At 38.1% G+C, this 14,186-nt stretch overlaps 1 protein-coding gene and 1 long non-coding RNA gene across 10 annotated transcripts; one reads left to right on the top strand and one right to left on the bottom strand.

The window, feature by feature from the left end:
* Window positions 1-32: 32 nt before the first annotated feature.
* Window positions 33-14,142, bottom strand: qtc (quick-to-court). Of its 9 annotated transcripts, none has more exons than XM_015173302.3 (8): window positions 14,005-14,142; window positions 10,207-10,676; window positions 4,629-4,972; window positions 3,244-4,117; window positions 2,527-2,625; window positions 1,626-1,718; window positions 480-679; window positions 33-403 (listed from the first exon to the last, which is right to left on the bottom strand). In XM_015173302.3, the coding sequence occupies exons 1-8, from the start codon at window positions 14,027-14,029 to the stop codon at window positions 328-330; spliced, it is 2,181 nt and encodes a 726-aa protein (XP_015028788.1). In that variant the 5' UTR covers window positions 14,030-14,142; the 3' UTR covers window positions 33-327. The 9 variants fall into 9 exon arrangements, with proteins under 9 accessions (XP_015028788.1, XP_002051984.2, XP_015028787.1 ...); XM_002051948.4 differs by having other exon boundaries at window positions 33-398; XM_015173301.3 differs by lacking the exon at window positions 14,005-14,142 and adding an exon at window positions 13,489-13,621.
* On the top strand, window positions 13,639-14,169 carry LOC116651725 (uncharacterized). The gene is made up of 2 exons (XR_004304753.2): window positions 13,639-13,923; window positions 14,043-14,169. It is a non-coding gene; the product is annotated as an uncharacterized lncRNA (long non-coding RNA).
* Window positions 14,170-14,186: the final 17 nt, after the last annotated feature.

Raw genomic sequence — 14,186 nt, 5'->3', positions numbered from 1 at the left:
GATTTTCATAAGTAATAACAGCAAAAACACAGTTGTAACTAGTTTAGCATTTATTTATCATTAAAATTTCACTGAAACACGATCAAAACTATATTTGACTCTGCTTATGCCTGAGTTTCAACTGACAAACCAGGTCCATTTAAAATCTTAATTTTATTATTTTGCTTTCTAAAGGACGTACTCGTATGCTTGCTTAAAACAAAATTTAGAAATAAATAGCGAATAGGAAATTTACATTTTTTGATTTTTGTTGTTGTTGTTGTTGTTGCTTACAATATCTTTCGTTGTTGCCGCCAAAAGGAACGGTACGTCTCAATTTATCAAAAATTATTTTACATGACAAAATAAAATTGAAAATAAATTCGTTAACGGAACAACACACAAAACAATGAATTTAGCTGCACTAAAAAAATAAAACATTATTTTGCAGAACCTATAAAAAAAATTAATTAAAAATTCATAATAAAAACCCTGTTTACTTTGTCGATCGTGCTTGGGTTATCTTCTGTTTCTCCTCATCGGTAAACTCCAGAATGCTCTCGATGGCCTGCAAATGGCCCTGCGAGTTCTCCTTATCTGTGAGAAAGTAGAAAATAGCGCTCTTCAGGAACTGCAGCGTTACCTCCGGATCGACATGGGTGCGATTCTTTTGCGCCTCCAACAAACGCCGATAAATGGTCTACATTCGCGAATAGCGTTTGGTTAGTGTGTGTGTGTGTGTGTGTGTGTGTGGAAAAGAGAAGTGCAGAGAGAGGCTTCAGATTAGTTCACATACAGTAGAGTCGAGCATAAGTGTTTTATATAGCAAATGTGAGGTTAGGTTGCGGCTATACCAAAATATAAGTTGGTTAAATGTTATTTACATATAAATTTGATTCACTGGTGCTATGACATTTGATGAACATTTAGGTTATGTAGTATATGTAACACTGAATATATTTGGTAAGGAAATGTTTATATATATATATATATAGTAGTATATATTGTATTTGCATTGGGCGTACATTTTAGGTCTATAGGGAATTAGTTTATATGAACCACATGCTGGGTATTTTTAGCTTAACGTGTGTCAAAATTAATCAATGATTGTTTTCTGCTTATTTTTTTTTACCACCTGTTGCTGCACAGCAACGAAATAGTCGCAACTAGCCTGTCTTTATTTTTTATTTAAACTAAATTAGTGTTAATACATTGCAAAACATACCTCTAGTTAATGCTAATTTGGTAGTAAATCAACACAGCAAAGAGTCGAGTGAGAAAAAAGCCAACGACATGTTAACGTGGCCAGTGGAAACGCGTTGAAATCAACATATTTATTTCGTGTTTCATTTCACACATTCCCCATGCCCCAGATATACCAACACCCGTTACACGCCCCTTAACCATATGATGATGGCGCTTATGTAAATGAAATGTTTTGGGTTTTTGCAGGTTAGGAATACATGAATATCCAAAATGTTCGTTAGCCAATGATTCAGAAATAATAAGAACAGAAATAAGTTTCTTTGTTTTGAAATTTTTGCAAATAAACTATAAAAAAAAACATTTGGGTTAGGTTAATAGGTTGCTTATTTTTGGGGTAGGTTTTTATTTTAGTATTTTTTTTCTTAACGGATATTACAAACCTTACGCGCGCCAAGTACCCACAAAGAAATCGCCTCCTTTGCAGTAAGGAGAGCATGATTACTGCCGCACTCCCTCATTCTACAATCTGATGCCTACAAAAATAGTTGTTTTTTTTTGTTTTTGTTTTTTTTTTTGTTTTGTTTTTTAGGTTATACGACAAAATATATATATATATTTTTATATATATAGATAGAAAGAAAATTATGTAAAACTTTAGTAAAATTTAAAACTCAAAGACAAGGATATATATTGAGAGAGTTTATATAAGCATGCAGGAGAAAAGGTAAATAAGGAAAAAGAACAACTTAAGAGCTCGCAACGGCAACTGTACTTTCGTTATCATGCACTCTCCACTACGCAGTGACTGTACTTAGCTAATTGAACTCGCAACGGAACGGAATGGAATGAAACAAGCGAACTTAACGAAGAAGTAGAAAAAACGTGTTGATACTTGAAAACAAATCAAACGTTGCTTTTAATGTATACTTTTGAATGCAAATGTTTGTAAAAGTTAATTAATTAATTAATGTTATGCGGTACTTAAAGTCTATGAAATGAATAATAAATTATTGAATTATTAGCGACGCGCATTTCAATTAAATGCAGCTTTTCCAGCCAGGCAAAGCGCCAAATTGAAATGAAACGTTCTCAATCAAAAGCACACACACAAACACAGACACAGACACACACACACACACACATACGCACGCACACACACAACAGTTGAATGTCATAATGTTGTTGATGTTTATTTGTGTGCGTGTGCTTTGATTTATGTTTGTTGTGTATTTTTGTTGTTGTTGTTATTGTTGTTGGATGAGTCGCAGTTCACGATGCAACAAAATGCAACACACAAAACAAAACCGAAAATAATATTAGAAATATATTGAAGAATCTTACGCGTATATTCTCCAGCTCATCCTGTGTGCTTTGCAGCTGATGCAGCAGCTCGTTGATGGACACCTTGCTGTCCGGCTGGCGTTGTGCCAGTTCCATTGCCTGGAAACGATGGAATGAAACATTACAAATGCAACTCTGCCAGAGCCTACACTGTGCAAAAATAAAAGGGATAGTTCCTGTGTAAATTTGTTACCAATTTTATAGAACAAATATTCTACGAAACGTTAGAAAAATTAAGCGATTTCGAAAAAAGGTATTGTTTTAAATTAATAATCTAAAATTGATGTCCATAAATTGGACGAAACAAAATCGAAGCAAAATCGGAGCTCTAAAAGTGCGAAATCGCGTTGATGAACCCAAACTGAAGGAAGGGCATTGGTTCAAACCCTTGTGGTATTGGCAAGCCATGAATTTACTGTTTTTTTTTTTTATGTAGGTCATTGGTTCAAATTCAACAGAAAATTGTGATTTAAGGCAAATCCAAAATAAACTTTTGTTGAATTGACAAACCACAAACTGATCTAACTTTTTTAAAGGCAGGTCATTGGTTCAAATCCAACCGAAATGTTTGGTTCAATTGACAAGACATGAACTGCATTAAAATGAACAGAAACTGATCTAAAATGAACTTGTTTTTCCTTAAAAGGTAGCTCGTTAGCTCGTTCAAATCCAACTGAATGAAGTGGTGTTTTTTTTCGAGTGCAGATGGAAGCGTACCTGATCGGCGCGCGTGATGCGCTCCGCCTCCTGTCCCTGCTGATACATGTGCAAATACATTTTGTTCTGCTTCTCCTCATGCTCGATCAGCTTGCGCTGCAGATCCTCGAGCTGTTTCTCCAGCTCACGGATGCGCTGCTTGGCGTGCTCATAGTCCGGCACAATGTCCGAGTAGCGTGTGTTGCATTCGGCCAGCTTCTGTAGCAGCGCCTCGACCTTGTCGTTGTGTGTGCGCTTCAGGTCGCTGGCGGCGCCGTCTTGGGTGCGAATCAGCTCCTCGATGCGATGCTCGTACATGCGTATTAGCTCCTGGCGCTGCAGCTCGTAGTTCTCCAGGCTGCTGGATGCTGCCGCCGCGTCCGGCGCCGTCTCCTCGGGCGTTTCACTTTGCGTCTGCGAGTCCTTCGAGTGCACCGACGACATGGTCAGATCTTCAAAATGACCCGAGTCCGCATACGAGCTCTGCATCTCGGCGGACATTTGCAGCTGCTGGTGCTGATGCTGCTGCTGACGGGCCAGATGACGCGGACTGCACTTGGCCTCGTCCACCATGTCGACGATGGGCGAGACATCCTGCGAAGTCTTCAGCTCCGCTTCGCGCACCGTTACCGCATCCGAGGAGGCGGAACGCTCCTCGGGCGAGCTGAGCGATGCCTTGAACAGACGCAGCTCGACAACCTCGCGTGTCAGACGCAAAATCTCCGTATCCTTGGCCTCCAGATCCTGTCGCGCTATGCTCAATAGCTCCTTGAGTCGTCGTATCTGACGCTGTGCCCGCTGCGTGGGCGTCAGATAGTCGGCTCCAACTTGGCCCGCATAATTGGAACAGTGCACCACATACTTCATCTTGCGTCCACTGAAGGTGGTGCCGTTTCTGCAACGAAAAACTTATATTTAGTGGGTGCTTTATCCATTTTATTAGTTTGTAATATTTGTCTTACTAAGTGTGTGCAAGATTCCATTAAAATTGGGGTTCGGAATAAGCTAACTAAAAATTTCCCCATATTCAAGTGGTTTCCTATTCCCTGGAAATTGTGGTCTTAACAATTCCCTGTATTTTACTTATATTAATTCTTTTAATATTGTTTAAAATCTAATTAAATTTTTCCTTCTAATCTGATTAGTTTTTTGAATTTCCGTTTAAATAGTTAAAAAATAATATTTCCCCATATTCATAAGAAATTTCCCATTTTTTGTATTTCTAAGTAAATGTTTCCCTATATTTTCAAAAAGTTTCCAAAAACAAAAAAGTAATAGCTAAATACTACAAATTTCCCTATATTAGAAAAAGGCTTGGTTCTGTTTCAAAAATTCGATTGAAAATCTCGCATTTTTATCTATTTCCCTATATTCTACTGTTATGGTTACTTCTCTAGCAATCTCACCTGGCCACATAGGGATGCTCGCAGGACATGGTCGAACGACCCGATGTGGTGGTCGCAAACGAATACATCGAATCTAGATCATCATCCAGATAGGTGCTCGGTGAATCTGGCGTGCCTGGCGGCGTCTTGGGCGATATTTTCGTCTCGTGCACCGTGGACAGCTTCCCAGTGGAGTCCTGCTGCTTCCTGTTGAGCGTTTTGGACAAACGGGCGCAATGCTTATCACGCACACAGCTGTGGCTCGGCTCGGGCGGTGTCTTGGGCGTCTTTGGCGTGGACGTGGACGTCGACGTGGCCGTTGCGATGCCCGCTGTCTCTGCACTGCCGCCGTTCAGCTTTAGAGACTGCAAAATAGAAAACAATTATGTTTAGACCGAAAGCCAAACGATTAGCCCAAGCACTGCTTCATTTTCTTGCTGGCTGCTGGCTGCTTTCTTTCGCTGCCAATCTCTGCGGTTGCTCCAATCGAAGCTCTGCCTTGCTCAGTTGTGCATAGTTCGCGAAACGCGTAAAAAGATCGCGTGTAGTCGATAGAAAAGGGGGAGGCAATGGGTTGAGCGGTCGGCTTGAAGGTATCTTGTAGTTACCGTAACGCCCCAAAACCAATTTGTTGTTTTACATTTACAAAACATTTTAAACACCCGTCAGTTACTTTCATTGTGGCATTCCTTCCATTCCGTATCAGAGACACGAACCCCCCTCCCCTCCGCGTCGCCACGATTAAGCGGCAGCAGCAGCATTTTTGTGGTCAATTTAATGCCTATGCACCAGCGGGGGTATTAAATAGGGGGAACAGCATTTGGTGGGACTTTGTTTAGTCCGAACCGGAAATACTTTTCGACTATTCCCAACTCTGTTTTGATTTGATTTGCAGAAACAAAGTTAAATTTGGCTCTCTAAAACATATTTTATAAAAATTCATTGAGCTTTAATTTATGTAAAAATTTATTATCTAAAGAAAAACCCACTTTTTATACAAAAATTAATTAGAATTAGAAGAGACCAAAATTTCGCACCTAGATATTGTTATGAATGCAACAAATAGCTCAGACCAAAAATATCAGATTTATATGGAAATTATATTTCTCATTTTTCTTAAAGTTTCTTATTGAATTACAAAATTTGTTTAAATGCAGTTTCTGCTTTTATTTGTACCCAATAGATACAAATATGCCTAAATACTGGTAAATTATGCATGCCTTGGTACATAATCCATTTTTCGTATATTTTTTCAAGTCGAAATCAGCTTAAAATATTGTTTTAAGTAATTCTCACTATTCTCGTAGCCAGTGCAACAAAATTAATTGTTAAACCATTTTTGGCAATGCATTTGTAACCAATTAGTATTATTCATACCTTGTTATAAAAATATATTCTTTGTAGTTCTTTAAGTCTGAATCAGTTTAATTTGAGCACCAAAAGGCATTAGCTTAAGCTATTCTCACCCATCTTAAAAATGTCTAATTAAGTAAAAATGTTTGTGTAATCCAGTTCCGGCTTCTATTTGTAACCAAATGTAACCAAAAGCTGGTATATATGGCTTTTTTCAAGCTTTAATTTTTAATCAGCTTAATTTAAGATACCAGTTAAAAATGTCTAAATCCAATTAAGACTTCTATTTGTAACCAATTTGGTATAAATGTACGCAACAAGTGTTACTTTATTCATGCCTTGTTGCATAACATATTTTTAGTAGTTGTTTTAAGCCTGAGTCAGCTTAATTTAAGCAGCTAAACGCATTACTTTAAGCACTTTACGTGCTTGCGAACCAAACCCTACCCCACTATGATATAATGTCAAGCTAGAGTTTGCCTCGATTTTCCCGCTCTCTCTGCATGCGGAGACAGCTTAAAAAAAGCGCACCGTCTGTCATTTTGCGAGTGCCCCAAATGTGATTCAGAATAAGATCTATCACTCGCCAGCCAACCGCGTGGACTACTGTCAGCTATTTTGCTGCCACTGCAAATGCAACTGCAACGGCAAAAGGTTTGGCTTGCAAATCAGGTTAGACTCAGGTGAGTGTTGGGTTGAGCGAGAGCCGCACACACACACACACACACTCGCACACACAGCACGTACCTCATGCATATTTCATAATCATCATTAACGAGTTTCTTGCCCTATTTTAATTGTTCAACTACTGGGAAATACATACTTGATGGCACTTCTACAAAAAGAAAACAATGTATTCTCGCAATAAGTTTTACGCACGAGCTAACAGCACAGCTGGGTAAAAATAAAAGATAATAAGTAGCTGTAGCTACACTCAGAGAAATCATTAAAAATTCTGTTTAAATTGATAAAAATGTGGCGAGCAGCTGGCCCCAGCTCGAGCTGTTATGGCTCATAAAAGGAGATATGGGCTAAAGATACGAATACACTTGGAGAAAAACCTAGCACTAAATAGAGTTGAAATCATCCAAGTTCATTTCGTACTCAATCGCACTTTAAGTTCCTTACAACATTATTTGCTAATTTTAAGAATATACGTACTTGAACTAAGCGGAAAGCGTAATCAAAGGAAGTATAGCATTTTTTAAAATAAGCTAAATCTTGTTTTAAGATATCTTTTCTGAAATGCTTGGCATTAGAATAAAAGTGCTTGAAGTAATTAATTTCATAGCTTTAGCTTAAGAGACTTGAAATAAAAATTTAACTTCTTTAAATCTTGAAAAAGATGACTTGAAATAAGTCTTTCATTCAAAGAAGAAGTTCTCGAGATCTTTAATAGAAGTGTTTTAAGAAAAGTTTTAAGGTTAAGCCAAAAAAGACTTGACATAAGACTTAAAATAAGTATTCTATTTGAAAAAGACTGTCTGAAATTCTTAAAAGTCGCACTCAGCTTAAGAAATATCAAATTCTAAAGCATAATGAGCTAGGCTCTTACTTCAAGCTTCCCCGATATTTCTCTCAGTGTTGGTAGCCAGTACATTAACTGGGCTAATGCTCTTGTCGTTATTTTTTAACCGTCCAAGCGTTACGCTTACGCACTTTACAACTAAGCCCAAGTCTGTCCAAAGTCTGTCCAAAGTCTGCTTAGTATCCATTTAATACCCACTAAAGTCACGTCCCAACTATTCCCCGCATGCTTATATGGACCATATATCATTCTGCAGGGGCCAAAGAAAAATCGATGGCTTTGATTTGAGTGCGACTCGCTGCAGGTGTGCAAAATGTACATTTTGTCGTTGCCAATTGCGACAATGGTCAAAATAACCCAGTTGGCCCATTGCCAAGACGACTTCCCTCTATCTAGACTATCGTCTATATATGGGCAACATTTCAATTACGACTGAATATAAATTTCTTTTTTTTTTTGCCAATTTTCAGGGTCGTTGTAGAAAGTGTGCAATTATTTTAGGAACATAATTATATAAGCAGGTGCTTAAGGTCCTTAAGGTCCTGACAAAGTAAGCTGAAGAAATTTGATGGTAGATAAAATAAATTGGGGAAAATCATGTTCAAATATGGAATATCTGTATAAGATATCGAACATTTCATTTGAAGGAATAATTATTAAATATAAAGAACTTTTTTTTGTAAGAAGTTTGATATTTTAATATAGTTAGAAATATTTTTTTTATTAATCATTTTAATATTAAATATTAACTTTTGCTCACAATTTAAGCTTAGCTAAAATTGCATTTATAAAAGAATTTCGATTTCCTAATGGAGAAACGTTTAAACTTTTTATATTTATTTATTTTTTTTCGATTTATCTATTTAGACTTTACTTAAACAATCTTTCAGAAACAAATCTTTTTTTGTGATGTTTTTTTTTAATATTTTCACATTTCGATTTTAGTAATTGTTTTTTTTTTCTTCTCGTATTTCTATGAAAGCATATTACGCTGCTTTTAAATTAATGTATTATTAATTAAATTTTTAAATTTAGCGACTTTCATTTCGTTGATTTAACACACGCGCAAAATATATCAATAACTATTATTTATTTAAAAGGGCCAACGAACTGCAATTATGTCCGTTTGTGTAATTATTATTTATAAGGCACAGAAAACCTTGCCACAAACAGCTGCCACAAGGCCCACAATAAGAATACACGCACACACACACAGAGAGAGAGACACACATGCATAAGCGTAGTTAAATATGCGTATACATGACTTAAGACATACTTAAAGGCATTCACACGCCAGTCGAAACTTTGTTTAAACAATAACAAAGCGAAAAGCGCGAATCGCAATTGGAAAGGGAAGAGCGGCGAGCTTTTGCTTTTGCATGCGTTCGCGTTGAGCATAAAAAATCAACTGAAACGCAAATCGCATGGGTCAGAGAAAATGAAGAAGATGCCAAAAAAAACCAAGTGGAAAGCAAGAACAACAAACGAAAACAAAATGAACCCTCAAAAACGAAGAGCATGAGTTGGGGCTAGAGATACGTGGGCAGAGAGTGCGGCAGCGAGGGTGGTTGAAAAGGTACGGTACTTGTGCATGTGTAGCTGTGCCTGCCTTTGCGTACGTGTGTGTGTGTGTGCTCGCTCCTGTCAATATTTGCAAAAGCTGCGCCGCGCACTTGCATTTCCTTGTTGGCCGCCCGCTCAGCTGTTCGCGTTCCCTTTGCTACGGTTTGGGCATGGAACAGAGCGACAATGGAATTGAAACAGCTGCTGCCCTGGGCTATTCCGTTTACATTGTTTTGGCTGACCCATTATGCAAAACTGAAGCCCAGCGCAACAATAACAACGACAAGTAACTGGCAATGGCACTCAAACTGTAAGCCAAGCTATACAGTTTTACAGTGATTGGTTATGCATATGTTGAATATGTTCGTATTCGATTCGAAGAGTAGTTAGCACAAATTGTTGCAATTACAAAAAAACATGTAATATATAATTAAATAGAAAATTACTTCATCATAAATTATGTATACATATATATATATGCGATATAAACTCAAACTGAACTTTACGCTGGGCGCCTAAAGCGCTGCAGGTACTTTGAGTAGAGATACAGACAGCGTGGTCGACTTGCAGATGCGCTACACCTAAATTAAAGAACCAAAAGCATTTGCTTTTGTGAGCACAAATAAAAACCCAATTGAGTAGAAATACAAATATCTTTATGGACTTTTTTTTAAAATGATCTACACAAAAAATTATTTGTTGTGCAAAAATTTCTATAATTAAAAGCAAAAGGAAAATTAAGAAAAAAAACAACAATTTGTTCGTTGCACATATTTGAACATAAAAGAAAATTTAATGCAATATGGTTTTATATATTGACTCTTTGTAATTGTCAAAATCGAATACTCTCTGAGTCTAACAAGCCCATGGCACAAATTGTAGAGAACTGCCCCATGTGGTGACAAAAAACGTATGCAAATGCAGGGTTGTTAAATACCGCACAGGGTGGTGTCGTTTCGTAATGAAAGCGGGCAATTGTATTGACAGGCGTGTTACGTGCGCAGGCGGGGGCGTTTTTTTTTTCTTTTTTTCATTCTTTTCTATTTTCAACTTACATAGGTCAGCGATGACTTTGGTGGGGGTTAGAAATGATAAAAAATCGATACGACAAAATGTATGCCAAGACACATTTGACGACAACCAGGCACAACTTACCATATTACGCGACTTGGAGGCGTCCATGTCCGGACTGGGAATCAACTGGAGCTCAGTTAGCTGGTCTGCTAGGGCCAGGCATTCGGTGTCGCCGCTGCATAATGCATGGAAATGCGTTGAGTCCGTGTTGTTGGCCGTCTGCCTGTGGCCCAAATTGTTCCAGCTGTGATTACGCGTGAATGGCACAACTGGCTGGACGCACAATGGGCGCGCGTTCGTTGTGCTGCCGGAGAGCTGGACGCGCGTACTGAATTCACCGGCGCTGCCAATGTGCTGTGGATGCGCTTTTGTGCCGCGCAAGCGCATGGAGGCGGAACGCCGCAATGGAACAAACGGAACAGCCTTAGCGTTCGGATGTGGTATGCGTGTGGGCGCTGCAGATGGCTGCTCCTTTGGCTCCATTGGTGACGTATCCCGTGGCAGCAACGACGTCATCGCTGGCGCTGCTGCTGTGGCCTTTGTTGTTGTTGCTAAAAAAAAAACAATAACAAAAACAAAAGTGAAAATATAAAATGCAAATTAATGCAATTGCCTGTTGTTGTTGTTGCTGCTGCTGCACTTTCAAAATTGAGCAATTTTGCTGAAATGAATGCGCGTCTTAAATGCTTCATTATCTTAAACGTTCGCCAATCTCGCCAGTAATTAAAACTTTCTTCGGCTCAACAATTAATGAGCAACCCTCTAAATAGTGCAACAACCCCCCCCCCCCCCCCTCCACCTTGCTAGTTGGCCAATAAAAAGTGAAATTTGTTGTCGATCGCATGTCGCGATCTGCTTGTGGCAAATTATGAAATTCCCATTATTTGCGGTTGCCGCGCTTGTGGTTGCTGTCTCGGCTATCGATATGAGTATATATATATATATATATATAGGGATATTTGTAGCTATCAATCTGCGTGTGTTCTAGTTGCGTAAATGCTGAAGGCCAAGTCTTGTGGTGTGAACACTAATCAAAACAGCTGTGCACACACACACACGGGTGCAGACTCAAGCCCCCCCACCCGTCGGGCGCCCCCTGTAATTTGTCTAGCAGCATATTGCCACAGCTTGTTGGCCCAGTTAGGTGCAATCAATTAGTCTGCGCTTTCCACAAGAATTCGCTGAACAACTTCAAATTAATTAAAATTGAATGAAAAATAAGTTGTAATTTATACTTTATGTTTTCGATGCAAAGGTTTTAAACTGAGGCTAAAGTGTTTACCTAAGTTGTGTCAAATTGCAACTAAAATCTGATGGCAAAATCAAAGCTAGTGTGAAACAATAATATTTCATATAAGGTTAAAGCCAAAACTTGAATACCCTAACACTGTTTGTGCAACAGCTGTAAGTCGCACGATATTGTAATGCGATCTGTGTGGGAAATCGTTGAAGAGCTCTTAAATCGGTTAAACATTTCGTATTTTTTTTCCTTTCTGGCAATTACCAGACGTTCTTTTTTAAATATTCAATTTCATTTAAAAATAACAAAAAATATGCATTTCAAAGAAAAGTTCAACCATTTTCAACACTTTTTTTAAATAAAAAAATGAATATAAAAATGAAATAATAAAAATTTATTTAGTTAAATATTTTGATAAATTTCGAAAAAATAATTCTGCATTCATTAACAGATCGAAAATATAAGAAAATGCAAATCGTAAATACTGAAAAATAAGTTTATCAACTTTTACAGATATATAAACATTGATAAAGAATGGCTAGTTCTTAAAGATAAATTCTGACTTGGGTAGATTGGCAAATGCGGAAAACCTGATTCGCTTAACTCGAGCCGAGAAATGCGAGACCAGGTAGAAAAGAAAATGATGATAAAGCACTTAACAAATTGAAAAGAGCACATGTGCTAAGGCTTCTCGCTCGAAAAGTCATTTGAATGTTAACAAAAAAAAAATCGCTTTTACTAAAATTAAAGCAAATTAGTTACATTTAACTCTGCATTAAGTGGGCTCTACGATGGGCCCTATTATCGTCTGCTCCAGTTCGGCAACATTTCTCCAATGTATTTCCGCTTATTTTTTTTGTTTGGACTGGCAACAACAAAACTAAGTTGCATTTCTTTTGGGCCATAAAAGGTCAATTTCACAGCTGAACAAACGTGTTTTTCTCTTTTTTTTTTTTTTTTTTGTTAGTTGTGCTTCGTACAGACAAATTGTTAAGTTTTTAACGTAAACGTTTGCCACGTTTTTTTTGCCTTAACCAGATTTAATGACAACAGCTCGAATGCCTTTAAACGCATTTCTTTCAACTCGATGACAAGGTCGTTGATAGCCAGTCGAGATATCGAGTGCAATTTGCTGCCTCAAGATATATCTGAAGATAGCCGCTTTTTGAAATCGAATAGTTTTCGTATTTCAATTGTCAGCTTTAATTAGAGTCGCACACGCCCCGCAATACACAAGACCGCCCACTAAAGGCAACAAGAGTAAGCGACAGACCGAAGATTTGATACCCTTGCACATAATTGGGAAGAAGCCGGCCAATTTTTTCGATACATATATTCAATACAGATTGAAAAGTAGTCTGATATTGGAGATAGTTTGTTAAGTGAAATATAATATCTTGAAGTACAAAAAGGTTTAAACACACATTTAAAACTGAGACTATTTTACATAGAAACAGACAAGCAGATAAGGCTATAAACTGTTATTCTCGCTTCTCTCTCTCTCTCTCTTACAGAATCAGACAAGGCTATATTCATTCAGTTTTTCTCCCTTCCCTCTCTCTTTCTCACACACAGAAATAGACAGGGCTATATACTGTTATTCTCCCTTCTCTCTCTCTCTCTCTCTCTTACAGAATCAGACAAGGCTATATACTGTTCTTCTCCCTTTTCTCTCTGTTTTACAGAATCAGACAAGACTATATACTGTTCTTCTTCCTTCTCTCTCTCTTTTACAGAATCAGCCAAGATTATATACTTTTCTTTTCCCTTCTATCTCTCTCTCTCTCTCTCTCACACACACAGAAACAGATAAGGCTATATACTGTTATTTTCCCTTCTCTATCTCTCTCTCTTGCGCACAGAAACAGACAAGGCTATATACTGTTATTCTCCCTTCTCTCTCTCTTTCTATATATAAACAGCGTTACAAACTGCATGACATAATTACACTACCCTCTTTAGTATAGGGCATAGAAAGCCACTCAGAGCGCCGTGCTCGTCTAGCTTTATCAACAATAACAAATTTGGTTGTTTCTGATAAGAGCCGCATAATCGAAAGCAATTGCCACAGCGAACAAAAAATTGTAAACTTTTCACAATGTGTAAAATTATAAACAATTTACCTCTTTTCACGTTGATTTCGCAAAAACACAATTCTCTATGCCATATTACAAAAGCATGTTTAAACAACAACAAGCGTGCCTAATTAAACTAACACTATTAGTAGGAGTGAAAAAAAAAACAAACTCTGCTAACTGTAAAAACGAGCGCGTGTCGTGAACGACAAACTGCAACTGAAAAGTGCGACGTTGCGCTGCGGCGTTGTTGACGGCAAATGGAAAATGTTTGTTGCAAATGGAAAAACTTTTGTTTGTAAGCTGATGCCGCTGCCGCCGCTGCTGCTGCTGCGCAAGCGAGACGGAAAATGGAGTAGCAAACGCAAAATGTTGCAATCATGGCCAACGGACCCACCTTTGACTTGGGGACGACCCCAGCGATGGCATTTTAAATGATTTTTCGGTGCTGGGAATCTGTGTGGCATTTGTTTGGGGCGCCAGGTGAAAGGCAATGCAATTAATTGCCACTGCAAACTTAAAAGTACAATTGTTTTTTTCTGCTTCTTCTTCTTCTTTACTTACCGCTCGGCCTCATTTCACATGGCATTTACATTTTATAGGCAGGCCAAGAAGTTGGCGCCATAACTGATGCTCGGTCTAGCGGAACGCATTGCGAATGGCCCGAGCCGCACTATTTGAAAACTATTCATAACATTTGTCCAACAATAGAAATGATACTAGTTACAACTATCACTTTCGTTTTT

The sequence above is a fragment of the Drosophila virilis genome, chromosome 4, assembly GCF_030788295.1.
Source record: "Drosophila virilis strain 15010-1051.87 chromosome 4, Dvir_AGI_RSII-ME, whole genome shotgun sequence".
Classification (NCBI taxonomy): Eukaryota; Metazoa; Arthropoda; class Insecta; order Diptera; family Drosophilidae; genus Drosophila; species Drosophila virilis.
This window is presented reverse-complemented; position numbering and strand designations above follow the sequence as displayed.